General features: G+C 39.1%; 1 protein-coding gene across 2 annotated transcripts in view; it reads left to right on the forward strand.

Annotated features, from left to right (window-relative positions):
- Positions 1-4,553: 4,553 nt before the first annotated feature.
- The window catches only part of LOC139710333 (uncharacterized), a 54,490-nt gene continuing 31,211 nt past the window's right edge, over positions 4,554-27,832 (forward strand). Inside the window, exons 1-5 of one of the 2 annotated variants that reach the window (XM_071622255.1) lie at positions 4,554-4,759; positions 16,629-17,302; positions 19,010-19,282; positions 21,664-21,966; positions 26,567-26,965. In XM_071622255.1, the coding sequence (XP_071478356.1) occupies positions 16,648-17,302; positions 19,010-19,282; positions 21,664-21,966; positions 26,567-26,965 (1,630 nt within the window). In that variant the 5' untranslated portion in view covers positions 4,554-4,759; positions 16,629-16,647. The remainder of the gene's footprint in view (positions 4,760-16,628; positions 17,303-19,009; positions 19,283-21,663; positions 21,967-26,566; positions 26,966-27,832) is intronic. The other variant, XM_071622256.1, reaches the window with a different exon arrangement.

A 27,832-nucleotide genomic window follows, 5' to 3' on the forward strand; every position in this document is an offset into this window, starting at 1 on the left:
ATATATATATATATATATATATATCTATATATTATATATTATGTATATATAAGTTATATGATTATAATTATATATATATATATGTATGTATATATATATATTGATAATTTTATATACATATATACTTATGTATAAATACATATATATATATATATATATATATATATATACTATTTCATATAATGCAGTCAAAACTGCCTTAGCGCACAGGTTTTGTTTACGTGCACTATATGTGATCCCCCCCCCCAGAAAAACAAAGCTTAAAGATCCTCTTTATAGCGATTTCCTGTCCAGCGGCCACAGACCTATGCGTAATTCCATGAATAATGTACCCAACTTGTGACATTCATGTTTTTACAACAGAATCAGGAAATCAGCTTCTTCTTTTTTAACATAGGTTTATGGACTTACCAAGTATGACTATTCTTAATTAAAGACCTAATAAAATGGTTTAGACATTTTTTTCTCAATGATGTAACAATATTAAATGTTAAATTCTAAGTAATTCTATGGTTGTGCGGGTTTTTTTACTGTTCTGAATTTTGTTCTGTATTTGTTAACATAATGGATGCAATTTCCTTGGTTTTGGAAAACTTTCTATACTTTCGCCGCATGCGGCGCACTATCACTTCTAAATTGTGATGACGTCTAAGAACGGAGTCGTCGATATTGATTGTCCGACCAGCCTAGCCATAGCCAGCGAGCTGGCAAGGCTATGCTAGCGCAGCGCAGCGACAGCCGGCCGGCGGCTAGCGCTGGCGGGTGAGCGAGCCAGCGAGCGCATAGCAGGTGCTGCGCTGCTCTATTGTCATTGGCTAAGCCTTTAGACAAAAGAATATTTAATGAATTGTATCGGATTTAATACTGCCAATTATACAGATACAACTGTGGTACGCTTGGATATCCATTATTTTCGGCAAACTCGTGAAATGGGCCCCACCCCTGCGTGTCTGTACTATACTACTAATTGTTGTACTTAGACAAACAGTTACAACTTACAATGTCAATCATGACTCGTAGAATACATTATATCCTTTCTAACGTTAAACTATATGGGGGCATACCAGACATACCACTCTGTATTTCCCAGGCGATCGTTTCCGTGAGGTCTATTCTCGGACTTGGTGCCATGTTCATACACTCTTGCACTGGCAGCGGGTGAGATGCAGCTGGTTCATATCGGTAAGGTGCAGCCCCACGATAACGTTCTGGTTCATCGGCTGCCTCTCCCTCCCCATCTTCCCCTTCAACTTCATGTGCCTCCTCTTCTTCTCCGCTATCGTCAGAGCTGCAGTCTTCATCATCATCATCATCATCATCAATGTCGAAGTTTACCCATATAGGGGAAGACATTATGCTCGAGGTACCAGGTATTTGTGCAAGCTAACTTGGTGATAATGTACGTGGTACTAATGCGTACATGTCGACAGTCAGTGGGTCGACCGGGAGCGCACATCCCGCGGGGCCCGGGCCTGGCCGGGCTAGCTAACGTGTACGCGCGTGTACCAAGCAAGTAATCTATAGTGCTTGTGCTGAGCGGCGGGTGCTAACATCCGATTTACTGAGCACAACTCCGTGCTTATACGTCATCAATCGGTTCAGGGGTGTTGGTCACGTGACTATCTTTTTCGCAAAAGCTGCAACGAGGTCCTCCAAAAATGTGATATTTGGGGGAGTTTCTAGAAGCGATAAAAACCGGAACGACACTGACAACATGTTTACATTGATAATCATGACATATATTTTACATTTCTTTTGCATATTAAAACATTTTGCAAGCATTTTATTAGGTCTTTAAGAATAGTCATACTTGGTAAGTCCATTCAAAAGTTTGTGAAAATGAACATTCTAAACTAAAAATGAAGCAAGTCGTTTTACACAATAGCAGTGTATGGGGGAAACATTGGGAATCGGTTGGCATGCTGTGGGTGATTGTTCCAATTCTTGTGGGCCCGTAAACGATCGCCAGTCACTGTACAGGCATGCTAACCTGGAAACATTAAACTGCACATTACTTGAATATGAGACCATTCTGAAGTACATAATTTTCACACAACAATAGGTATATAATGTTCTCTTGAATCCCACAAGAATTGGAACAATCACCCCCCAGCATTCCCACTGATTCCATGCTGATTCCCACTGATCAGTTACCAGCCATCCCCTTTAAGTGTCCCGCTATTTCTCTTGCATATCGTGTTCACCTGCCCAGCTGCATTTCCATTTCTAACGTCCCGTAACAGTTCTTCGATTGCACGAGGTCTACAAGGAAGGCAAACTTGTTGCTCTGTGCTGATCTTAATCAGCTGACATTTATATACAATCAACCACGGACACAGAGACATCACTGAGGTTCATTTATGCCTCGTACTATATGCGAATTATTATAGCTGTAAAGTGTACAAATAAACCTTTGGACTTTATGAATTGAGCATATAAAGATCTATACTATCCCTCATATGGAACAAGCACACGGTCACACATACAGTGTGGTTTATATGAAAATGTCTTAATTTCACACAGTTACTGTACGTGTGATATTGGGACACGTAACAGAATCCCCACAGGGTGACACAAAGTGTGACTGTGTGTTTGTTAACAGGCTCATGGTACGCTTTAATTATGTTACTTTAAGCATTCACATGCATATTACACGTCTTATATAGCCAGCCAAGGGCTCATTGCGCGATGAACGTATCCAATCAATCTAAAAGGCTTCTCCTGCCCAAGACTGCATGACAGTCAATATTTGCCCACTTTTCTTATCTTCCTTTAGATGATATTATCATGTCGGAGGCAGTCGAGGCAACAATCACGCAGCCGGGCCACAAAATTTTGCGATGTCAATTCTCACTTATACCACTCTTTTGTCTTTTTTTTTTTTTTTTTTTTTAGTTTGTGTAGGCCTGTGTTGTAAAAGTGGATATTTTCAAACGAGTATTTTTTCGTGCTCGGTAAGGTAAGATGAATTTTCAAAGGAAACCCGAACTCAAGAAGTAATGTGGGTTGAGTGAAAGCCACAACCTTAAGGCCGTGTCACACCATAACGCGGGCTTGTGGCGAGGAGGTAGTTTCCAGCACGTAGAAGATTTTCAGCGAGCGAACAAGAATGTTTGCAATTTTCGTTCATGCCTTGTCATACCGTACGGGGGAACTTCTGCGACTTGGCTTGCGGGGAAACAAATTTACTCCAAGTAGCTCTCCGCAGTTGGTCCGCACCTGACAGTATCTAGTTGCCCGGAGGTGCTCACGCAAGTCCGATTTAACCGCAGCCAAGTTTTGAGCATGACCAAAACTTTTTCCTGGTGAGTCGAGGGAATGCCCGTAGAGGTCCACGCAGAACGCCAGTAGGAGACCCTTAGCGGCAGTACTTCCCAGACAATTCCCACGCAGGTGCTTCGCAGTCCCGTATGCATCCAAGATAATGAAATTCTGTGAGATTTCAGCCATTCCATTAGAGGAATTCCTTCACTAAGTTTTCAGCCCCCACGCGACTGGTACAAAGGTCACACAGTATACTCGCAAGTATAACGCGTCCAGCAAGTAAGACACATGCGCTGACTCGCACAAATCCTTTTCCGCCCTCAGGAATGTCCGGTATGCTAGAAAATCCCTACACGTAACAAGCCCGAGTAGCTTGCCCGGAAACGTGTGACAGGGCCTAAACACGCGGTTGCGGGTAAAAAAAAATATGCGTGCGCACCTCCGGGCGACTACTTTCGAGATACATGCTAGGTACTGTCATGTGCGGATATCTACGGGGACCTCCGGGTAGTCAAAATTGTTCTTTGCAAGTCGCACGCAAGGCTGGTGTGACACGGCCTTTAGTAGAACACGTCAAAAGTTTGAGAAAAATCGGATCACAATCGATGCAAAAGTTATGAATTCTTAAAGTTTTGGTGTTGGAAACCCTCGGAGAGGAGACTACTGGAGGATATGCAGTGTATGTGGACAACAATAAAAAAGAAAATAATCAGGAAGATTCCACAAAAAATTCACTTTTCTAGCGTAATGAGACAGCACTTGACTTACCGCTTTCACAGAGCAGGGGGAATATTGCCACCCTGTCAGTATCGAATTCATTGAATGTGTTATCATTTTATATGTAAAATGATTCTTTTTTTTTTTTTTTTAGTGTGTAATTCCCTTAAATATATTTTCTTTATATTGTTGTCCTCACATGACGCCAAATAACCTCTAGTCTAGTCTCCTCATCCACCGATTCCAAGACCAAAACTTTAAACATTCTTAACTTTTGCATCGATTGTTAGATTTTCCTCAATCTTTCACTGATATTTGCTACTAATGTTGCTGCTTTCACTCAATCCACATTTGTCTTTGGGTTTGGGTCGGAGCACATGGCATTCAAAAATATTCGCTTGCTTTAATTTCCGTGCTGGAGCTTCTGGTTGCGCAAAATGCGCGAAAATTTCCACTTATACACAGTGTGGTCCAGTACGCGTTATATGAGTTGGGGAATCCCCGCTCTACCGCTTGACCTTAACTGTAGCGACCTTTACGACACAGTCAACATTACGACTGAGCATTGCCAGTGCACACCGTCTTTGGAAAAATGTCAGTAGTAACACCAACATATTGGCGTATGCTGTGGTGATATACCGTATTTCCTGATCGTGATTCCTGATCGCTGCTCTAGGACTTCAGATCACTGCGTAATATTCGCATGCTTGATTCTGTGTGTGTATGTGCTAGGGTGGAATATACTAGTACAGCGCAGCTCAGGAGACACGGTGGGTTGGTGAGTACAGTACATTATGTACCGTATACTTACTGAGTGACATACATGTACACTCTATACAAAGGTGCGGCGAGACCCTGTCTCATGATTGTGACTGCATGTCTTTTTATAATTAATATCTCTTAGACTCTCTTTCGTGAGCTCCACTCCCTTTCCGAGATTTTCATATTTTTACTGCAAATTCGTTGTCATTAACCCATGGCTAAAAGAAGCAGGTACCATTGGCATTGTCATGTCAGGGTTGTTAGTGACGTGGCTTCACACATGAAAAAAACAAAAGGGAAAGAAATATAATGTCAGATAAAAAGTAAAGTAACATGGGCACGTAAAGCTGAAGGAAGGCTGGACATGATGTGTTGTTATGGTAATATCATGTGATGAGCTGTGATGATAAAATTGCCTTGTCTGGACGTTGAAAGTGCAGATTGTGAGATCACTCGATCACTGCCCCCCCCCCCCCCCCCAATCAGGCGGTCAGTCATACACATCACGTGGTAGTAGCTGTTCTAGATTCTTAGAAAGACCTCATGAATTTATGGGATAGAATTTTGTTCACGGGCTTTGGAGTTAAGTGAAGCCTGATAGCATACATTCATATTATATACATATAGGGTATACAGGCAGCGTAGCGTATGACGGAGGTCCTAGCTAGTACGGCGTACGTACTTGTACATGTATGTGGCGAAATGTCCTGCAAAAACAGATGGTAATAATTTGATTTCAACAACCCCTAATTCGAAGTTTGGAGAAAATACTAAAAGCCCCCTAATTTCAACGATGTTTCAGGATATTTCTCCCCAATTGAGCCCCCAATAGGCCTATATAGCCCCCCCCCCCCCATTTTCCTGACCAAAAAAAAAAAAGAAGAAGAAGAAGAAGAAGAAAAAAAAAAGAACGCTCCGGCGGCGGTATACGATGATTACCTGAGTGTCTGTGTGTGCGTGTGTGCGTGTGTGTGTGTGTGTGTGTGTGTGTGTGTGTTGGGGGGGGGGGGGGGTCTGTGGGGTCAGAGACCATGGTGCCTGATCCAGGGCGCACCCCTTTATTTTATGTTAAAACAAATGCGCTGCTCTTTATTTCTTTTTGCCTTTGATTTTTGTTTGTGTTTTTTTTATGCATGGATCAGCCAATGAAACCCAAAAGTTGAACAAGAATTTTACCCCCCCCCCTTTATACAGAATTCCTAGACCCGACCCGGAGACGACACTAGAACATGAGGCAAGTCATAGTAAAATACTTACTACACTTACACTGTAGGCCCCCTACCTTATAGTCCGAAGCTTCAGCCTCCCGTTTCGAGGAAGTTAATGTGTTGCGCTGACACCCCACAAGTCTGGCTTCACGAAACCCCTCCGAAGACACCAGTTATACAAGAGGGTCTGTTGGGCTTCACACCGTTCAAAGTAACATTGAACCCGAAGAGAGAGGCCGAAGCTTTCGAACTATACAGTGTACTTGATGTTTTAACATCACGATATAATATTGATGCACTACCACTATGCATGGTAGATGTCCTTCACTGTGATTCCTTCTTCAGGTGATGTTTGTTTATTTATTTATTTATTTATTTATTAAAACATCTTTATTCAGGATTACATGATCAGCAAATGTACTGATTTTCATCAAGGTCCTGAGATACAAATAATATATAAAACAATTTACAATATGCGTGATAAGCAAATTCCAAATCAGCTACAGTTTCATCAAAATAAACAAAATGCGAATTTAATACATAGTAAAAAATTTTCACTTTATGAATTTTCGATTAAAAACAAATTAAAAATTGAATTTTTTTAATTTAAAAAGAAATGATGTACAAATGAGTAAGTCAATTATTCATGAGAAATAATCATATTATGAAACTCTTACTTCTGTAGATTTCCTTAACAGTCATCCAGTCATCAGATGATGACATCATGGCGTCATAATTGTGTTTTTCTTTTGTAAAACCTATAAGAAATATGAGAGTTTTATCAAATACGCTCAGTAATTTCACTTTAAAAAGGTGATTACTGGTGAATCCAAGAACACTATAGAATGCAAAATATGACTGTAATTCTTCTTCTTTGACTAAGTTCGCAAAAGAAAAGATTCCCGATAGAATCCAATTTTCTTTGCTGAATTTTCCACCAAAAGAAAATTTAGACAGGATTTGTTTTCAAGCTCGTTGAAGATCTGTAAAGGCATCTAATATCAGGTATGATATTGCTGCCCTTGTCACTCTTTTGTGAATACAGTTTTATTATATCCTCTTTTTTCTTTAATCTAATTCTTTAAACTTCTATGATGAATTTGTTGGAATTGTTGTCTTTGTTTGAATCTACGTCGTAGAACGGTTCAGCACTGAAAGACATTTCTCCTTAATACCCCGTTCCCACTGCCGATCAGATCAACTCGATCAAGCGAGATCAATCCCGATCACCTATTTTTACCAGAGCAATCCCGACCAAATGCTCGATCGTCCTTCAACACGATCCCTTCCCGACCGCTATTCGATCTTTTACGATCCACATCCGACCATTCTCGACATCTCCAGAATCTCTCCTGGACAACCACACAGATTTCTACTCGAACATCCCGATCTACACACAATCATTACACGATCGCTACACGGTCAATACTCGATTTCCACTATAGACTTCTTAGACCAGCTCGACATGACTCGATCTGTGTAAGATCTTGCATCGAACGGGTCGGCAGGTTCATACAGTGATCGGGTGAAAGAAGAATTGGTTACAGTATTCGTTTGGTTATATGAGACAACTCCGTATTTATGCTTGAATACGGCGTGGCCAAAAAGAGTGCTATAAAACTGACTATTAATTGCAAAAGCATGAGTGAACGAAAGAAATGATTATCTTTAGTAAAGGTTTTACCGGCCAATTTCGCACTTTTGTCAGTCCATTTGGTAAAAGGTTCATTCAATTTAGCGAAAATCCTCATCACTGCACATTCTGTCATTCAAAATTGCAAGTTGTTCGTTCAATTTAGCATTCCGATCAGTGAGATTTGCACATGTGCCTTTCGAATTCGTAAAACGGGCATTCAAATTGGCACGTGCTCTTCAGTCATTCAAATTCGCCAGCACTGGCGAAAGGGATATTTTAGTCATTCAATTTCGCGTATGGGCAGTCATATTCCTAACGTGTTCATTGAAATTAACGTCATGTTATTTCTTTTTTGAAAAGGTGATAACATTTAAACGCGCATTTCTATGTGACTTATTGTTTCATCCACGCACTGTTAAGCAGTAAAAGTATCGTATTTTTGACCATATTACATAACTCGAGTTTGCTGTTTTCTTTCATACAAGACATTTTAGGCCTACATGTACCAATACTCTAGTTTAACTTCATCTTCTTCCAGTCATGACGGCACAAATTAGATACAAACGTATTTCTCAAGGGGACAGAAAAAGAATTATAGGAATATTTGATGATCATAACCTTGACTTCCTACAACTGGCCGACACACGGAATAAAGCGCTCAACGGCGAGATAAGTTGTGGCCATGCACATGTTGCACTATCCTCGGACTTGAAGAGTCACTAAGCACATTAAAGAAAAAAAGTGTTACCAAAATCTCTGAAATGAGTACGCAAATATGAAATGTAATGACGCTTGGAAAACAATAACTATGTTAAGAAAATAAAGAAAGAAGCAAACCATAAACATGCGTGCTAAATTGAATGCAAAAGATATTAAATTGATTGCCCAAAATGAATTGGAATGAACGAGCGCAGCATGTCCGTGATCACGTGACTATATCATTCTAAACTGAATGAACGAATAACCAAATGGTGCTGCTTGTTTTACGAATTTCAATTGAAAAAGTGTTAATTAGAATTAGGCTAATGGTAATTTGAATGCTCCAAAATGAATTTCAATGAAGAGATCATAAAATTGAACTACCGAACATGTCATCCATGGTATATTTTGCTAAATTGAATGCAGCAATTAGGAATTGGACTGACTAAAGTGCGAAATTGGCCGGGAAAACCTATAGTTGATAGAAGAACGCTTCCTATTTTGAAACCACAATCATCTATTCTCGTGCACGCGTTTCGATTCTATAGTCATTTTTCCTGAAAATAAAAACCGATGACAAAGACGGATCACTACTGTTTGTGAGCCACTCAAAAAGGTTTTAAAAAAATGCATTCAGTTGTATTCATTCATTTTATCCTTTTTCAGTAGCTATTTTTGACGCATTCGTTATCAGTTTTTACGGCTTCACTATCGCTCAGTCAAGTAGGATATCAGTGCCCAAAGTTACAGATTTTGTAAATCACAAATTTTCATGGAGATCAAAGCGCCTGCACGAAGATTGATTATCATTGTGTCAAATAAAATTTGAGGTGTTCTTTCTATTAAATAATGTAACGATTTCATTCAGTCGCTCATATCTTTTTAAATAAGAGACAGTTTTGTAGCACTCTGTCTGCCGGGACACCATTTATAATACAATAGGTTCGTTCATATGCATACGATATTTGCAGTGGATGTGAAGAATAGCAAATCTAAGTTTGATATCTCATTAAAAAAAAAAAAAAAAAAATGTTACACCGCCACGCTTCGTAAGTGCATTACATATAGGTGGGCTGAAATTAATTTGGTCTAAAATGACTAACATAGGCCTATATGCCCATAAATGCACCATTATATAGAGTTGAAAAAAAATTGACTGTTCTACACCCCTAATGAGTCGTGTTATCTTTGTCATTGCTGTTCTCATTATTAAAGAATGAAAAAGTGAATGAAAAATATGTATGTATTCATTGATCAAGTATAGGCCCAAGAGTGTGTAAAAGAAAGTACATGTATCATATTAATTTCTAAATATGGAAGAAATAGACTCTCAAGACATAAATACCAGAAGAAAGAAAGGAAACACAACTGAACTGAGAAAAATTCGGTATTCTGGCAATATGGCTGTATCGTGAAAGGAAATTTTCTAGATTATTTACTTTACTTATAAACTGAGAAATGTTTCTTGAATTCTTTTGCCAGCTTGTCTGTTTCAAAGTTGAAGTTGGTTACGTTGATATAAAATCTATTTCTTCACGTTGACGTGTTAAAACAGTAGTTGTATAACGTAGATTCATAAATGCACAGTGACTTACTTTACTTATATTTACGTAGATGTTACACTTTTGCTTCGCTTAATAAGGTTTTTTATTATTGAAAGTTGTATGTACATTGCTTGAAGTCCACCTTGACATCGATTGGCTGGGATGAGTTGACAAAAAAATAAACAACCAAGATTTTCAACATTTTTTGCTAGTGTAAAATGTTATATTGTTTTATTTTCATAATAATGTACTCTGTTCCACACATCAGCACACTTCATGAATTTAGAAATTAATATGATACATGTATTTTCTTTTACACACTACTGGGCCTATACTTTATCAATGAATACATACATATTTTTCATTCACTTTTTCATTCTTTAATAATGAAAACAATAATGATAAAGATAACATTAGGGTTGTAGAACAGTCATTTTTTTCAACTCTATATAATGGTGCAATTATGGGCATATAGGCCTATGTTTCATTTTAGACCAAATTAATTTCAGCCCACCTATATGTAATGCACTTACGAAGCGTGGCGGTGTAACATTTTTTGTATGAGACATCAAACTTAGATTTGCTATTCTTCACATCCACTGCAAATATCGAATGCATATGAACGAGCCTATGGTGTCCCGGCAGACAGAGTGCTACAAAACTGTCTCTTAGTTAAAAAGATATGAGCGACTGAATGAAATCGTTACATTATTCAATAGAAAGAACACCTCAAATTTTATTTGACACAATGATAATCAATCTTCGTGCAGGCGCTTTGATCTCCATGAAAATTTGTGATTTACAAAATCTGTAACTTTGGGCACTGATATCCTACTTGACTGAGCGATAGTGAAGCCGTAAAAACTGATAACGAATGCGTCAAAAATAGCTACTGAAAACGGATAAAATGAATGAATACAACTGAATGCATTTTTTGTACCATTTTGAGCGGCTCACATACAGTAGTGATTAGTCTTTGTCATCGTTTGTTTTTTTCAGGAAAAATGACTATAGAATCGAAACGCCTGCACGAGAATTGATGATTGTGGTTTCAAAATAGGAAGTGTTCTTCTATCAACTATAGGTTTTCCCGGCCAATTGCGCACTTTTGTCAGTCCAATTCCTAATTGCTGCATTCAGTTTTGCAAAATATAGCATAGATGACATGTTCGGTAGTTCAATTTTATGATCTCTTCATTCTTATTCATTTTGGAGCATTCAAATTACCTTTAGCCTCATTCTAATTGACACTTTTTCAATTGAAATTCGTAAAACAAGCACCATTTGGTTATTCGCTCATTCAGTTTAGAATGATATAGTCACGTGATCACGGACATGCTACTCTCGTTAATTCCAGTTCATTTTTGGGCAATCAATTTAACATCTTTTGCATTCAATTTAGCACGCATGTTTATGGTTTGCTTCTTTCTTTATTTTCTTAACATAGTTATTGTTTTCCAAGCGTCATTACATTTCATATTTTCGTACTCATTTCAGAGATTTTAGCAACATTTTTTTTTCTTTAATGTGCTTAGTGACTCTTCAAGTCCGAGGATAGTGCAACATGTGCATGGCCACAACTTATCTCGCCGTTGAGCGCTTTATTCCGTGTGTCGGCCAGTTGTAGGTAGTCAAGGTTATGATCATCAAATATTACTATAATTCTTTTTTGTCCCCTTGAGAAATACGTCTGTATCTAACTTGTGCCGTCATGACTGTAAGAAGATGAAGTTAACCTAGAGTATTGGTACAGGTAGGCAAAAGAAAAATGTCATGTATGAAAGAAAAGGGGCGTTACAGAACAGCAAACTCGAGTTATATAATAATTTATTATGGTCAAAAGTACGATACTTTTACTGCTTAACAGTGCGTGGATGAAACAATAAGTAACATAGAAATACGCGTTTAAATGTTATCACCTTTTCAAAAAAGAAATAATATGACGTTAATTTCTATGAACATGTTAGGAATTTGACTGCCCATACGCGAAATTGAATGACTGAAATACCCTTTTAGCCAGTGCTGGCGAATTTGAATGACTGAAGAGCACGTGCCAATTCGAATGCCCGTTTTACGAATTCGAAAGGCACATGGGCAAATCTCATTGATCGTAATGATAAATTGAACGAACAACTTGCAATTTTGAATGACAGAATGTGCAGTGATGAGGATTTTCGCTAAATTGAATGAACCTTTTATCAAATGGACTGACAAAAGTGCAAAATTGGCCGGTAAAACCTATACTAAAGATAATCATTTCTTTCGTTCATTCATGCTTTTGCAATTAATAGTCAGTTTTATTGCACTCTTTTGGGCCACGCCGTATTCAAGCATAAATACTGAGTTGTCTCATATAACCAAACGAATACTGTAACCAATTCTTCTTTCACTCGATCACTGTACGAACCTGCCGACCCGTTCGATGCAAGATCTTTAAGATCGAGTCATGTCGAGCTGGTCTAAGAAGTCTAGCAGAAATCGTCTATTGACCGTGTAGCGATCGTGTATTGATTGTGTGTAGATCGGGATGTTCGAGTAGAGATCTGTGTGGTTGTCGAGGAGAGATTCTGGAGATGTCGAGAATGGTCGGATGTGGATCGTAAAAGATCGAATAGCGGTCGGGAAGGGATCGTGTTGAAGGACGATCGAGCATTTGGTCGGGATTGTTCTGGTAAAAATAGGTGATCGGGATTGATCTCGCTTGATCGAGTTGATCTGATCGGCAGTGGGAACGTTCCCACTGCCGATCAGATCAACTCGATCAATCCCGATCAAGCTTTTTTAGCCTGGTCGGGCTCGCTCGGCATTGGTATTCGGGGTCGATCTACCTTGATCGGCATCGCTCCTGCTTCCTTCACGATAATTTTGGACATGTACAAAATATTCGAGTAGGAAGCCCGAACACCAACAGCTCGGGTAGTGATCGAGAAGAGATCGAGCTGATCGGGAATCGGTCGTATAGAAATCTAGTGTGGTCGGGACGGATTTTTCCCCGAGCTCAGTTCCCGATCATCTCGAGTTATACTCGAATGCTACACGATTGATTTCAGATCATCTCGATCCAGGATTCATCAGTTTCATGAATAACTCGACCGCTACACGACCGCTACAGGACTGCTATCGATTGATACTCGACTAAACTCGATCATGCTTCGACCGGCACTCGATCAAATACCGAGCACTTTTTGACAGTGCTTGCAGCAGGTGCAGACGTACTTTCTTAGCACGCATTTATTGTTCAGGTATTAAGAAAAAATAAATGCAGTCCTTGGTCACGTTAAAAAGTTAAATGTCGTCAGTATCTTCAGCCACTCCTGGCCCACTGAAGAAAAGAAAAGGGCCACGAAGAGAGAAAAGACAACAAACCCTAAACAGCAGACATGGCAGAATTAGACTCTCCAGACAAAAATACCAGAAGAAAGAAAGGAAACACAACTGAAACTGAGAAAAATTCGGTATTCTGGCAATATGACTGTAACGTGAAAGGAAATTTTCTAGATTATTTACTTTACTTATAAACTGAAAGTTTCTTAAATTCGTTTGCTAGTTTGTCTGTTTCAAAGTTGAATTTGGTTACGTTGATATAAAATCTATTTCTTACGCTGACGTGTTAAAACAGTATAGTTGTAACCGTCGTAGATTCATAAATGCTCAGTGACTTACTTTACTTTCATTTACGTAGATGTTACACTTTTGCTTCGCTCAATAAGGGTTTTTTTTATTGAGAGTTGTGTGTACATTGCTTGAAGTCCACCTTGATATCGATTGGCTGGGATTAGTTGACAAAAAATAAACAACCAAGATTTCCATCATTTTTTGCTAGTGTAAAATGTTATATTGTTTTATTTTCATAATAATGTACTCTGTTCCACATATCAGCACACTTCATGAATTTAGAAATTAATATGATACATGTATTTTCTTTTACACACTCTTGGGCCTATACTTTATCAATGAATACATACATATTTTTCATTCACTTTTTCATTCTTTAATAATGAGAACAGTAATGACAAAGATAACACGACTCATTAGGGTTGTGATAGAACAGTCAATTTTTTTTTCAACTCTATAAAATGGTGCATTTGTGGGCATATGGGCCTATGTTTCATTTTAGACCAAATTAATTTCAGCCCACCTATATGTAATGCACTTACGAAACGTGGCGGTGTAACATTTTTTTATTTTTTATGAGACATTCAACTGCAAATATCGAATGCATGAACAAACCTATTATATTATACATGGTGTCCCGGCAGACAGAGTGCTACAAAACTGTCTCTTATTTAAAAAGATATGAGCGACTGAATGAAATCGTTTCATTATTCAATAGAAAGAACACCTCAAATTTTATTTGACACAATGATAATCAATCTTCGTGCAGGCGCTTTGATCTCCATGAAAATTTGTGATTTACAAAATCTGTAACTTTAGGCACTGATATCCTACTTGACTGAGCGATAGTGAAGCCGTAAAAACTGATAACGAATGCGTCAAAAAAAGCTACTGAAAACGGATAAAATGAATGAATACAACTGAATGCATTTTTTGTACCTTTTTGAGTGGCCCACAAACAGTAGTGATCAGTCTGTGTCATCGTTTGTTTTGTTATTTTCAGGAAAAATGACTATAGAATCGAAACGCCTGCACGAGAATTGATGATTGTGGTTTCAAAATAGGAAGTGTTCTTCTATCAACTATAGGTTTTCCCGGCCAATTTCGCACTTTTGTCAGTCCAATTCCTAATTGCTGCATTCAATTTAGCAAAATATTCCATAGATGACATGTTCGGTAGTTCAATTTTTTGGTCTCTTCATTGAAATTCATTTTGGAGCATTCAAATTACCTTTAGCCTCATTCTAATTAACACTACAACCTTTTTCAATTGAAATTCGTAAAACAAGCAGCACCATTTGGTTATTCGTTCATTCAGTTTAGAATGATATAGTCACGTTATCACGGACATGCTGCTCTCGTTCATTCCAATTCATTTTTGGGTAATAAATTTAACATCTTTTGCAGTCAATTTAGCACGCATGTTTATGGTTTGCTTCTTTCTTTATTTTCTTAACATAGTTTTTGTTTTCCAAGCATCATTACATTTCATATTTTCGTACTCATTTCAGAGATTTTGGCAACATTTTTTTTTCTTTAATGTGCTTAGTGACTCTTCAAGTCCGAAGATAGTGCAACATGTGCATGGCCACAACTTATATCGCCGTTGAGCGCTTTATTCCGTGTGTCGGCCAGTTGTAGGAAGTCAAGGTTATGATCATCAAATATTCCTATAATTCTTTTTCTGTCCCCTTGAGAAATACGTCTGTATCTAATTTGTGCCGTCATGACTGTAAGAAGATGAAGTTAAACTAGAGTATTGGTACATGTAGGCCTAAAATGTCATGTATGAAAGAAAAGGGGCGTTACAGAACAGCAAACTCGAGTTATATAATATGGTCAAAAATACGATACTTTTACTGCTTAACAGTGCGTGGATGAAACAATACGTCACATAGAAATACGCGTTTAAATGTTATCACCTTTTCAAAAAAGAAATAACGTGACGTTAATTTCAATGAACATGTTAGGAATTTGACTGCCCATACGCGAAACTGAGTGACTGAAATACCCCTTTCGCCAGTGCTGGCGAATTTGAATGACTGAAGAGCACGTGCCAATTTGAATGCCCGTTTTACGAATTCGAAAGGCACATGTGCAAATCTCATTGATCGGAATGCTAAATTGAACGAACAACTTGCAATTTTGAATGACAGAATGTGCAGTGATGAGGATTTTCGCTAAATTGAATGAACCTTTTACCAAATGGACTGACAAAAGTGCGAAATTGGCCGGTAAAACCTTTACTAAAGATAATCATTTCTTTCGTTCATTCATGCTTTTGCAATTGATAGTCGGTTTTATAGCACTCTTTTTGGCCACGCCGTATTCAAGCATAAATACTGAGTTGTCTCATATAACCAAACGAATACTGTAACCAATTTTTCTTTCACCCGATCACTGTACGAACCTGTCGACCCGTTCGATGCAAGATCTTACACAGATCGAGTCATGTCGAGCTGGTCTAAGAAGTCTAGTAGAAATCGACTATTGACCGTGTAGCGATCTTGTAATGATTGTGTGTAGATCGGGATGTTCGAGTAGAAATCTGTGTGGTTGTCGAGGAGAGATTCTGGAGATGTCGAGAATGGTCGGATGTGGATCGTAAAAGATCGAATAGCGGTCGGGAAGGGATCGTGTTGAAGGACGATCGAGCATTTGGTCGGGATTGCTCTGGTAAAAATAGGTGATCGGGATTGATCTCGCTTGATCGAGTTGATCTGATCGGCAGTGGGAACGGGGTATAAGGCAGAAGCCTAGAGCCCGCCGCACACTATACGACCCACGACTAGAAAAGACCCAGTCGTACGACCTGCCAACGCATACTATACGACCTGAGCTTACGATCGAGTAGGTTTACGACTGTTCTGGCTTCAGGACATTTTTGATTGGCTGATGGCTGAAAGCCCACGACCGGTGGTGGAAATTCCACATGTCAAATCTCTACGACTGGCGCTACGACCCAGTCGTACGACTGGAAACTGGCAAGACTCGTGAAGTCACACTTCCGGTCGTAAGGTCGTACGACCGGTCGGATCATGGAGTGTGCGACGGGTTTAAGAGATACAAAATATTTTTAAAAGGTTTTGATAGCTACTTTATAATATTTAGTGATATGTACAAAAGTGATATTTTTCTCACTCGATAAGTAAATTTAGCAATATTGTACATGGTGTCATGCAGCGAGACCCAGGATTCCAAAATGGCGAATCGGGAGGACAGCCGTCCCATCTCCTCGACAGAGGCTATAAACTCCTCGACAGGAGTTACCATCTCAGGTGTTGCTAGTTCCCCGACTGAAGGTGACTCCTCAGCTGTTGCTAACTCCCCGACTGAAGGTGACTCCTCAGCTGTTGCTAACTCCCCGACTGAAGGTGACTCCTCAGCTGTTGCTAACTCCCCGACTGAAGGTGACTCCTCAGCTGTTGCTAACTCCCCGACTGAAGGTGACTCCTCACCTGTTGCCAACTCCCCGACTGAAGGTGACTACTCAGCTGTTGCCAACTCCCCGACTGAAGGTGACTCCTCACCTGTTGCTAACTCCCCGACTGAAGGTGACTCCTCAGCTGTTGCCAACTCCCCGACTGAAGGTGACTCCTCACCTGTTGCTAGTTCCCCGACTGGAGATGACTCCTCAGCTGTTGCTAGCTCCCCGACTGGAGGTGACTCCTCACTTGTTGCTAACTCCCCGACTGGGAATAGCACCTTGGCAGAGGCTAACATCTCCTCTTTTGAGGATAACTCCTCGACTGAGGTTGCCTCCTCGGCTAGCGCAGATATCCAGAGTGGACCTGACTCTGTGATTAGGGCTAACTCTGTAACTACGACTCACTGCTCAGATGAAGGCCCTGCTAAAGGTAAATAAAGCGTATGAGGGATTCAATTCAATCTTTTATGTCCAGTTTGCATAAAAACCCTGATATCAAATATGATAATATGGAGAGGTGGAATCATGATGAGCACAAAATAATGTTAACATCCTGTTGATAATGGTCGCTGCCAAAGTACTATTATTTTATGCGTAATACAGTGCACTAAATCATGATTTTCGAAACATTAAACAAACAGAAATGGTAGACATTGCACGAAAATGAATCATTATTTCAATTCATAATAATTGAAAAAGAAGAGGAAAGGGGGAAATTCGGTTTTGCATCATGCCAATTTTTTTAGATTTTTTAAACATTTTACAAACTTTGTCTCTGTAAAATATAGATGATATCCTGCAAGATGTGCTAGTAAGTGAGATATGGTTCTGGGTGTTTCTTGTGCTATATTTAACAGTAAAATAATCGTCGAATGCATCGCTAAGTATAGGTTGTAATTCACTTCAATCATAAACAGCACTGCATCTTAAATCATAATCACAAGTAGGTAATATTGATGTTTCTAAAAACAGAGGTTAACTAGGGGTATTAATGATGTATTAGTTGTACGACTTATTCCTGGTATTTCCTATTTGTAATTTGTGTGTTCGATCAATATTTTTATCGGAAGTAAGTCCCCGTATCATGATGTAATAATTCAAATGTGAGATAAGAATGTGTCGCAACATTTTATGAAAATTGTCATGTGTAAGATCTCTATGGTTGTTTGATGAACATGTTGGCTCCAAGATAATCTATTATCTAAATCCACAATTGTTTTTATCAGTTTGTTTTGTTTTACAATTTATGTATTTTTTGTAAAAAGAATTGTAGTCATATATAGGATTGCCCTGTAATAGATGTCGTCAAAAAGCTGAAGTATTAATCGTACATTACTTAATTCTATGTCATTACTATGTTACTGGAACCAATTTCCAGTAATGACCACTGAGCAGACAAAACGGGTTTTTCTTCACATACCTTGAAAGCTCGTATAGCAGTTAGACTGATATACAATCAGTAACAATGTACCAATCACATTCAGAATATACCTGTTATTTTTGACAGTGTAAGTAATATTTTAAAACTGTCACTTATTTTCATTTGCATCGCTTAATAGAAAATGTGTTCGCAGGATATGCTTTTTAACGACATTCAATTCAATTCAATCTAAATAATGCCATATCCATATAAAGTGGGCTCTACCAGATTTGGGTCATACCAGGTAGAACTGATTTCCTCTTTTAATTGAAAATCGAGTGCTGTAACACTTTCTTAGAGTGCGAACAAAATATGAATTGATGCAGGAAAACTGCATTATATTTCTATCCAATGTCCAAAATGCATTTTTGTCATGAAAATGCAGTTTTCGGTAGAAAAATATGCCTGGATAAAGGGACTTATAAAATATGATGGTTGGCTTCACCTACCCTATGATAAAACTCAAAAGTGCAGGCCTTGAAGGGTATGACAGCCATGATGTGGAATCGGTATGTTAACTTCTCACACCAGATGGAACTCGTGTGGAAACAGGAAGTTTCTCTTGAAAAAAAAAATCACGTTTAATGTGACTGTTATAATCATTATTCTTGAAGATCGCTTTCTATCTTTGTTCCAGTTTATTTGTATACCTACTTATATAAAGTGATTCGCTTATTTTACTCATTCATTCATTTGTGCATGGTCATGCATGGTCAGTCTCCATTTCTGTGTGTACATCGTCACCCGAGTCGTCTGTCCAGGGATTACTTGCTCTCTTGCGCAGCTGGCAGGGGGCGAAACCCGAGCTGATCGCCGAGGTGAAGTTCCATCCGTTGCCGTACAACGACATCGACGAGTACAGATTCAAATACGACGACCGTGTGGATGTGATGATTCTGTGCCATTCCATCTTCAACCGCAGATTCGCCATCACAGACGTCATGGACGCCCTCTATGATAAATATCTCGATTATTGTAACACCGTGATAGGTAGGGCACTGTCGATCGATGTGAATGTCGATTTAAATTTTCATGTCATTCTTTGAATGTTGCTATCATTAACTGAATGAATCATAGATGAAATGATGACACCAGGGCCCCATTTCATAAAAGGTTGATACGATGACAACTCTTGGTGGAATGACAATTGTCCTGGTAACAGCAAGAATCCAGCTTCCTGTTGGCTGTTGCTTTAGGAAGTAGCCATTCCAGCAAGAGTTGTCATCCTAGCATCTTTTATGAAACAGGGCCCTGGAGTCATATTTACATGGCTCGACACTAACTTTTTTGTTTGGTGGCCCGATGGGGCCACCAAAATCCTAAATTTCAAATTTTTGGTGGCCCGAGAGAAAAATTTGGTGTCCCGAAAAAAAAACACCAATAAAAGCATTAGAAGTCCTTTTTTTTTAAATGAGTCAAATATTTTAGTTTTATGATATTAAGAATAAGAAATTGGACATATCTACTCATAAATAAACTTCAACAAACTTGCAACACTCACTCTCAGGCACTCATTCAGTTCTTTTCATCCATCCTTTAAACAAATTTAACTGCTAATTTCCGGCTCAAAAAGTTACGAATTTATTGACATACTTTTCAAAAAAAAAAAATGGTGGCCCGAGGCGGGCCACCAAATTTGCCCTTTGTTGAAATTTGGTGGCCCGACTTTCATTTTGGTGGCCCCGGGCCACCGGGCCACTGTTAGTGTCGAGCCATATTAGGTTACAGAAAAGGAATAGTTGGAAAGTATTGTGGACTTTCTGGTTCGCTATAAAATCATGTGAACTCCTTCCAAATTTGAAACCTATGGTTTGTAGATTCGTATCTCATGATTATAACTTAATAAGTTTTAACGGTGTATAAACACCATGCTGGTGCAAGCTATACTGACTTATAGACGGAGTGAAGTAATTGACGAGCATTCATAATATAATCATTAAAAAATGTGATGAGGAATTCACTTTTGATTCATTACTGGGATGGAGGTAAGACTAAGGAATTAAAGCGGCAACCGACCGTTGTCCCTTTGTCGTTCTTTACCCAAAAAAGGGTCATTTGCGAAAAAAAAAGAAAACACTTTTGTGGCGAATATTTTTTAACCGTTACTCATACTTCGACCATGTGTGGGTCAGGGATGCATTTCCAGGACTTCATGACAATATGCTGCTTGTCCGAGGTCACAAATTAGGGTTAATTTCTAAAGGTAATTTTAGATCATTTGTTAAAGTCTGAAGAATCTTGTGACTAATATGTCAACGTGTGTAAGTTTAATTATGACTTAACATTGGTCATGATAATGTGTTGTCTGAGGTCGTGTGCTAAATTAATGATTATAATAATAATATGTTAAAATTACCCGACTGACACTTATGGCGATGAAAATTGCCACAGGTTCACCGACTGTAACCAGATTGCGGTCAGAAATGCACTTTACGGGACCCTAATGTTTAGTTAATTGAACGTCACGTGCCAACATGTAGTGTAGTAGTACATTGTAATGTAGTAAGAGTCCTCCAGTCTTTTATATATATAGTTAAATCAATTTAATTTTGCTACGGCAACTCGCAAAATTCAAAGAAGGGTGAGGAGAAGAAACCATTCTTAACATTCATTTCACATTAGCCAGGCTCTTCTAGTTGTCTTACGTGGATGAGACATTATTCAGCAATAGCTTTGTTCTGTATATCGTTGGTATCAGTGTTATATTGAAGCGTATTAAATGCATAGGATCTTATACAGCTGTAATCACCATCACAAAATCAATCATGTGCATGGTCCTCGTGTTTTAGTCAAATGCGTACGCGGGCGCACGGGTCAAGTTTCCTGTAGAGACCTACGCTATCGACTCCTCTTGCGCTTACGCTGTGGCCCACTTCACCGAGTCGGAAGAAGTCCGATTCACTGTAGTCAGTGGTCCAATCACAGTTCGGCTCATGATTCGGCTGAGGGGAATGACAGCTCTAGCAAACTTCTTTTGTGATGTCATAATAACAATCATGCACGTACCCTGGCATTACTACAGACTGCGCGATGCGCAGAGAAGACAACGAAGCAAAGATAGTAGAGATAATCCTAGATTAGTAGTAGTAGAGATATGTTGTAGATTAGTTAGGCGTCTTTGCAACGAAGGCAACGTTACTTAGCAACACCTACGCACTTTACTCTTGATGACAGCTCAGCTTCGGTAATCTTCGTAGTGCTAACGGTGATCGGCAGTATCATCAACAGCGCCCTCTACACTTCCGGGACTATGCACCTTTAAAGAATTTCTGCCTAGTAATGAAGTTTTACCAATCAATTCATAATTCTATTAAGCAGCATGCATGTTGAAAATCATTCTATTTTTTTTTCTTTTGTTTCTGTTTATTTAGGTAAAGAGAAGATGGTCGTGATAGCGCACGATTTTAAAAGCATCAGCGATGACGCTAATTCCTCCCGTCAGGCTTCTTTTAAGATTACGCAACCTAAGGCATTTGACACTACCAGCTTGGCTATCACATGCGGGAATCTCGCCAAAAAGGAGCCGGAGATAAGACAGGAGGACAGGCACGCGCTGCGGCGGTTCATTGAGAGTGCTCTGCAATACCCCCGGGAAATGAGGCCATATCATCATTCATATTGGCTGACCAAGTTTAATGAATTTAAACCATGGAATGAAAGAAAAACACAACATGGTAAGAACAAGAATGATCGCCTGTTATTTCATTAAAGTTGGGAAATAACTTGCCGCTATCCATAGGCCTACTCCTATCATCTATAATTTGTAACGTTATATAATTCCATCCACTTAATCATAATACGTCAGAACTTATGTGTTTTATAGCATAATTCTCCCATGGCAGCCACGTACAGGTGTGAACGTGATTTCAGCTCTTTCTGAAACTGTTGACGTGAAGGTAAGCCTTCCTTAGCTTACAACGTGTGTGTGTGTGTGTGTGTGTCAGTCAAGAAGGGCATATTTTGAGTTACCAGAAATTCTTTTTTTTTTTACTATGTCCCTACTCAAAAAAACAAAAACAAACAAACAAAGCAAAACAAAACAAAACAAGAAAAGTATGTTACAGCAAAAAAAAAAATGTCCGTAGTTAATCGAATAAAAGTAAACGAGAATGCGAAACTCGGCTGGGCACAAGGGCGCCCCAGGATTTGAAGTCGTTGAGATGAAAGCCTCAAAATTAAATACGTGGGGGGTATCACTCTGATATTATACAGTAGTCAGGTATAGTCACCTTCGCTTTAAATAAAAAAAAATAAAAAAATGTTTTTTTCTTCATGATCCACAGTCCTGCAAACCTGATATGAACATGACAATCACAAAATGTTAAAGGGGAATTCCATCTTTATATTATGTTGAATAGTATAAGGCAGCGGCGTATCTGGTGTGTGTGTGGGGGGGGGGGCAAGGGGGCACGTGCCTCGGGCGCCACTCCTTGGGGGCGCCAATAACGGAAAAAAAAAACCCTCACCCAGACGAGTTTTTCAAATTACTTCATTAGCAATTCAATATACTTACCTCCAAATCATGTATAAGTCATTATAGACATTTCCTCATTAAAAACAACAATGTTTATACCTGAATACCCATTTTTGGACACAAGGGGACGACACATATAAGTATGAGCAATTTAAAGTACAAGTTTCATGTTTGACTGCTTAGGGTGCTTGATTCCACTTTTTTCTGCAGTTCTGCCAAAATTAAGGTACATATGTCGTTGCCTTGCGGTGATCACAGAAAAGGTCTATATAAGGGCGCAGTTTTAGCAGTGGCGTATTTAGGAAAAACGTGATTTACAATCATGTACAGTACATGTATTGAAGAAAACTCCAGCGTTTCCGTTGGGATAATACAAGAATTCTTATTCTCTACATCTATATGCCTCTCTCCAACTTATACTGTAAACGTGGAAATTTTCGCGGTACATTAATTTTCGCGGATTTCGCGCTACGTTCGGCTAGCGCGAATTCAAAAACGCGCGAATATATCTTCGCAATTTTCTATGCACATTTTGAACGGCCTGGTGCACTTCGTCGATGATACTGCTACGTAGTACAGACATGTTTACGCATATAGCAGTATCATCGCACGCACCGCACGCACCGAGCCCACGGCCGATTGGTGTGCTACATCCCCGCGACTACAGTACTAGTCCTACAGAACATGACGTATCGAGTAAAATACATGTACTACGCGGTACGTAGTTGAGCGCTTGTACTCGCACTCGCGCCACTCGCTACGTCGCTTATCGTACGCTGGCATCGCTGGATGAAGACAGCAACTGTGTATTAACCCGCTGCCGAGCGCGAATTTAAGAACCCGCGAATATGTTTTCGAGCCGCTCAGCGCGAAAAATTAATCGCGCGAAAATATTGACGTTTACAGTATATGCCTTTTATCAATTAGCCACCATAATCATTATTGAGAATTATACGATTTGACTATTTGCCAACCTCAGCGAAAAATAAAAGGAACTCACTCGCTGTGCTCGCTTTGACGAACACTTATGCTTTGTGAATGTTTGTTTTCAGTTTGTCAGTATATATCACCATTCATAAATCCAGCCGGACCAGCCATCATATCATAATGTTAATAATCACTTGAATTATCAACCAGTTTATATTGAAGAGAATCCCGTACTTCCTATATACGAACATGTTCAGAAAATGCTCACACTGATTCATAAGTTTTAGCAAGGTTTTGGATTCAATTGTCGCATGATCTGTCATTTTATAAACAGGGTAAGCCACCATATAACAGTGTGCCAGCATTGTATGATTTCCGAATACAACGAACTGTGAGATAAGTACAATGTTTCCTACACAGAAATATACAAATTTCGGCTCACTCGCTCGTACTAATGTAGAATATTTCTTCAAGTCCTCAGTTTGTTGGTATAAATCGTTATCTATAAGGCCGTCACTAGATCTTGATTAGAATTGTAAGATTTAATAACCAAAAAATGACAAGAATTCCATGTTTTATAACATGAAATGCAAAAAATTTCGGCTCCCTCGCCGCGCTCGCTCGTCAAAATTTATCAAAATTTATTACATTTTAATCACCCTCAAAAGACCCATTTTAAGTGCTTGAAAAAGCATATCACGTGGACTTTTATTTTTTAAGTCCCTACCGGGATGCGGTTGGGGTTGAACACTTTTTCAGAAATTAGGGGCACAATTTTCGCGCTTGCCCCGGGCGTCGTTTTCCCTAGATACGCCACTGATATAAGGACAGACAAATCAGAAAAGTAGATGAGTAAAAATTTGGTTACAAGTTAGACGTACAAGAAAAGTTATGAACCCAAAAAGTTTAGAGAGTAGGACAAATTGGCTATTGAGTGACGTAGGTGTTGAGCAGCTCGTCATTACTTTTGTACAAGAAAAAAAACGTACGTATTTCCTAGGAGATGAATTTTCTTAGATCTGCTCCTGGTTGATGATAAGATTATAATACGTTTTTGTATTATCCTCCTCAGCCGATAAGTTCTGCTGGGCTAAAATATTTGAGGAAATCAACAACGAGTGAAATTCTGTCTACAAATTTCAAGCAACTGGAAAGCTGCTCAACACCTATATCACGCAGAGTTGTCAATTTGTATTACTTTTTAGACTTTATCACTTCATAACTTTCTTGTATGTGTCTAACTTTCCCCCATTTTTCACTGGTCTATTATGTGATTTTTTTTTCATACAAAGCAGCATAATGAATTCCCTTTTGTCAACTCCAGGAGTGGTTTAAAATGACGATGTACATGACTATGGAAATGAATAATAAATCTTGTTGACTGATTTCACTCACCTGCTCGAGGAGAAAGAGAAACGTAAAGCTGCATGAGGAAAGAGACGTGGAAGAGCATTTTATGTAAAATCTAGACAAGGAGCATGGAGCAATGCATTAAATCTCTGATAAAAGAAGAAGCTAATGGGGAGACAATGCTTTCATTTTCAAACAATGCTAGAAATGCTATTATTACTATTAAATGCTACTAATATATTTTTTTTTCTCTTGTTATCTGTTCTTTTTATTTGTCTGGTTCATCTGCTTTTTGTTAAAAAAAAAAGAAAATAGGGACTGGAAATAGGGACAATGTATGTATAGGTGAATATCAGTGAACCAAGAAAATTGTGGCCACCCTTGCTCATGTTGTGGATTTGTTATTGAAAAGCTGTTCACTCCGTCCATCTGATCTTGTACCATTTTCTGTTCATAATGTTGAAATGATTTAATCATCTGTCAAAGGACGCAAAAATTGCGGTTGTAGATTTTGAAATACGGGACCAAATTATGCTAATCTGGTATGTTATCTATCAATCCTAACCATTATATCATAAGATTTGACAAGTGGATCTTTCAGGCTCTAAATTATCAGTTGCTGCATACTGATCTCTGATTTCTCATTATCTTACAAAATGATTTCGTGAAACACCTTTTCAATCAACATTGTGTTGTCCTGTTAACATAGCCAACCGTATGACTTGTGCCATCTCGATATTTCAAGTCTTAGTTAAGTGCTGACAGACTGCTTTATGTTCCATGAGATTTTGTAGTTTGAGGGGTGAAATAGTGGTTAATATTTGCGATCCCGTTTTTAAAAGTCAAAATATTATGACACTGTTATCATTTATTGCAAAGAACTACGAGAGCGTCAAGAAACATCCTTAAAGTATAATGATCGAAGACAGTTTGAGGAGGGAAATTATATATCATTTTATACCACTAGAAACCGCTTCAGGTACCTCTAACCTTCCCTGAAAACGTGTTGTCAATGGTAATACCTGTAATAAAGTCTCTGTAAGTTACACCTGTAAGTAATATCTGAATGAGCTCATTTGCTTTCATTTGCTTTGTTCAGTCTACGTCAATTCACAGCAGAAGAGGTGTGGTAGGGTATTTCATGTAAAAATTAACGATGTTCATGATTACTTTAAGCACATTATCATAAGCCTTTAAGTATAAAAAGGGTTGCCAAAAGAATAATCGACAATGGAAAGTATTCAAATTTTCAAGCTTGTCATTCCTTTTCTTCTTCTTTTTTTTTTGGATGGTATCGTAATTATAAATTGTGTCGGAGTTCTCTGCTGAAACCTGAAGGCAAGCTTTGCAGAGCACTAAGAGAGTGACAATTAACGACGATGTGGACAGAAAACATTAACTTTGTCAGACAAGATGGAACTAGTCCTAGTCAGCATGCGTTTATTCAGATATTTATTAGTTGTTAGTTTTTTTGTTTGTTTGGTTTTTGTTTTGTTTTTTGCTAATTGTTGTTACTTTTGTAGCGAATTCTTTCCTAGGCAAATCCCAAGAAGGCGCTGGAACTTCTAACGAATGCCAAAGACAAAAGGGCTACACCGTAGGGGATGTAAAACAGCCGGAGAAACTAAAGCGGGAGGCTGAATCCACTGAAGTCTCCATTTCTGTGTGTACCTCGTCACCCGAGTCGTCTGTTCAAGGACTACTTCATCTCCTGCGCAGCTGGCAGAAGGCGAAACCCGAGCTGATCGCCAAGGTGAAGTTCCATCCATTGCCTTACCATATTGACGAGTATGAATTCAAAGACAGCGACCCTGTGGATGTGATGATTCTGTGTCATTCCACCTCAAACCGCGGATTCTCCATTACAAACGTCCTGAATGCCCTCTACGACAATTACCTGGATTATTGTTCCAAAGTGATAGGTAAGCTGATGTGTGTGCACTCTTGAAACATCCGAGTCAGAACTGACCCGGAACTGGGTCCGTTGAGGTCACACACCGTTCCGGGTCAGAAATGACAAGGAATGGGGTCAATTATGACCCATTCAGAGTCATGAATTTGGTCAGGGTTACCCCATTCGGAATCTTCATGACCAAATTCCAAGTCATTTTTACCGGGAACGGTGTGTGACCCCAACGGACCCAGTTCCGGGTCAGTTCTGACTCGGATGTTTTAAGAGTGTGTGAAATTGCAGGTAGTGTTTTAATCTTTGTTTTACCGTTTTGATATCTTTAACTTATGGAACCTACAAAGCCCAAGTTATTTTGACCCCTGCCAGGCCCAAGGGGTGCAAAGTGCCCCCAATACAACTTCTTCATTGTACAGTATGACGTGTCACCGTCATATTTGGCACATTTGTAGAGCAACTCATACTCTACTTGACCTAACATTTGAAATTTCTCAAGATTACCTATTGAGGGCGCTATTTACCAAAATATAGGGAAATAGATGGGAAACATGCTAAAATTGTTTTTTAGCTCACCTGAGCCAAAGGCTCAAGTGAGCTATTGAGATCGCCCTTCGTCCGGCGTCCGTCGTGCGTCGTCCGTCGTCCGTCGTCCGTCGTGCGTCGCGCGTAAACTTTTTACATTTTCATCTTCTTGAAAACCCCAAGACCGATTTTCATGAAACTTGGCAGGTAGCATCCCTAGGGGGTTAGGAACGAAACTTGGCAGGTAGCATCCCTAGGGGGTTAGGAACTCAATTTGTGAAATTGGGCACCATGCCCCAACCAGGGGGCTCCCAGGGGGGCCCACCCCCCCCCCCCCCAAAAAAAAAAAATGAAGGAA

This window comes from Diadema antillarum, unplaced genomic scaffold, assembly GCF_040938485.1.
Source record: "Diadema antillarum isolate AM-2024a unplaced genomic scaffold, OU_Dant_1.0 seq00001521_RagTag, whole genome shotgun sequence".
Lineage (NCBI taxonomy): Eukaryota > Metazoa > Echinodermata > Echinoidea > Diadematoida > Diadematidae > Diadema > Diadema antillarum.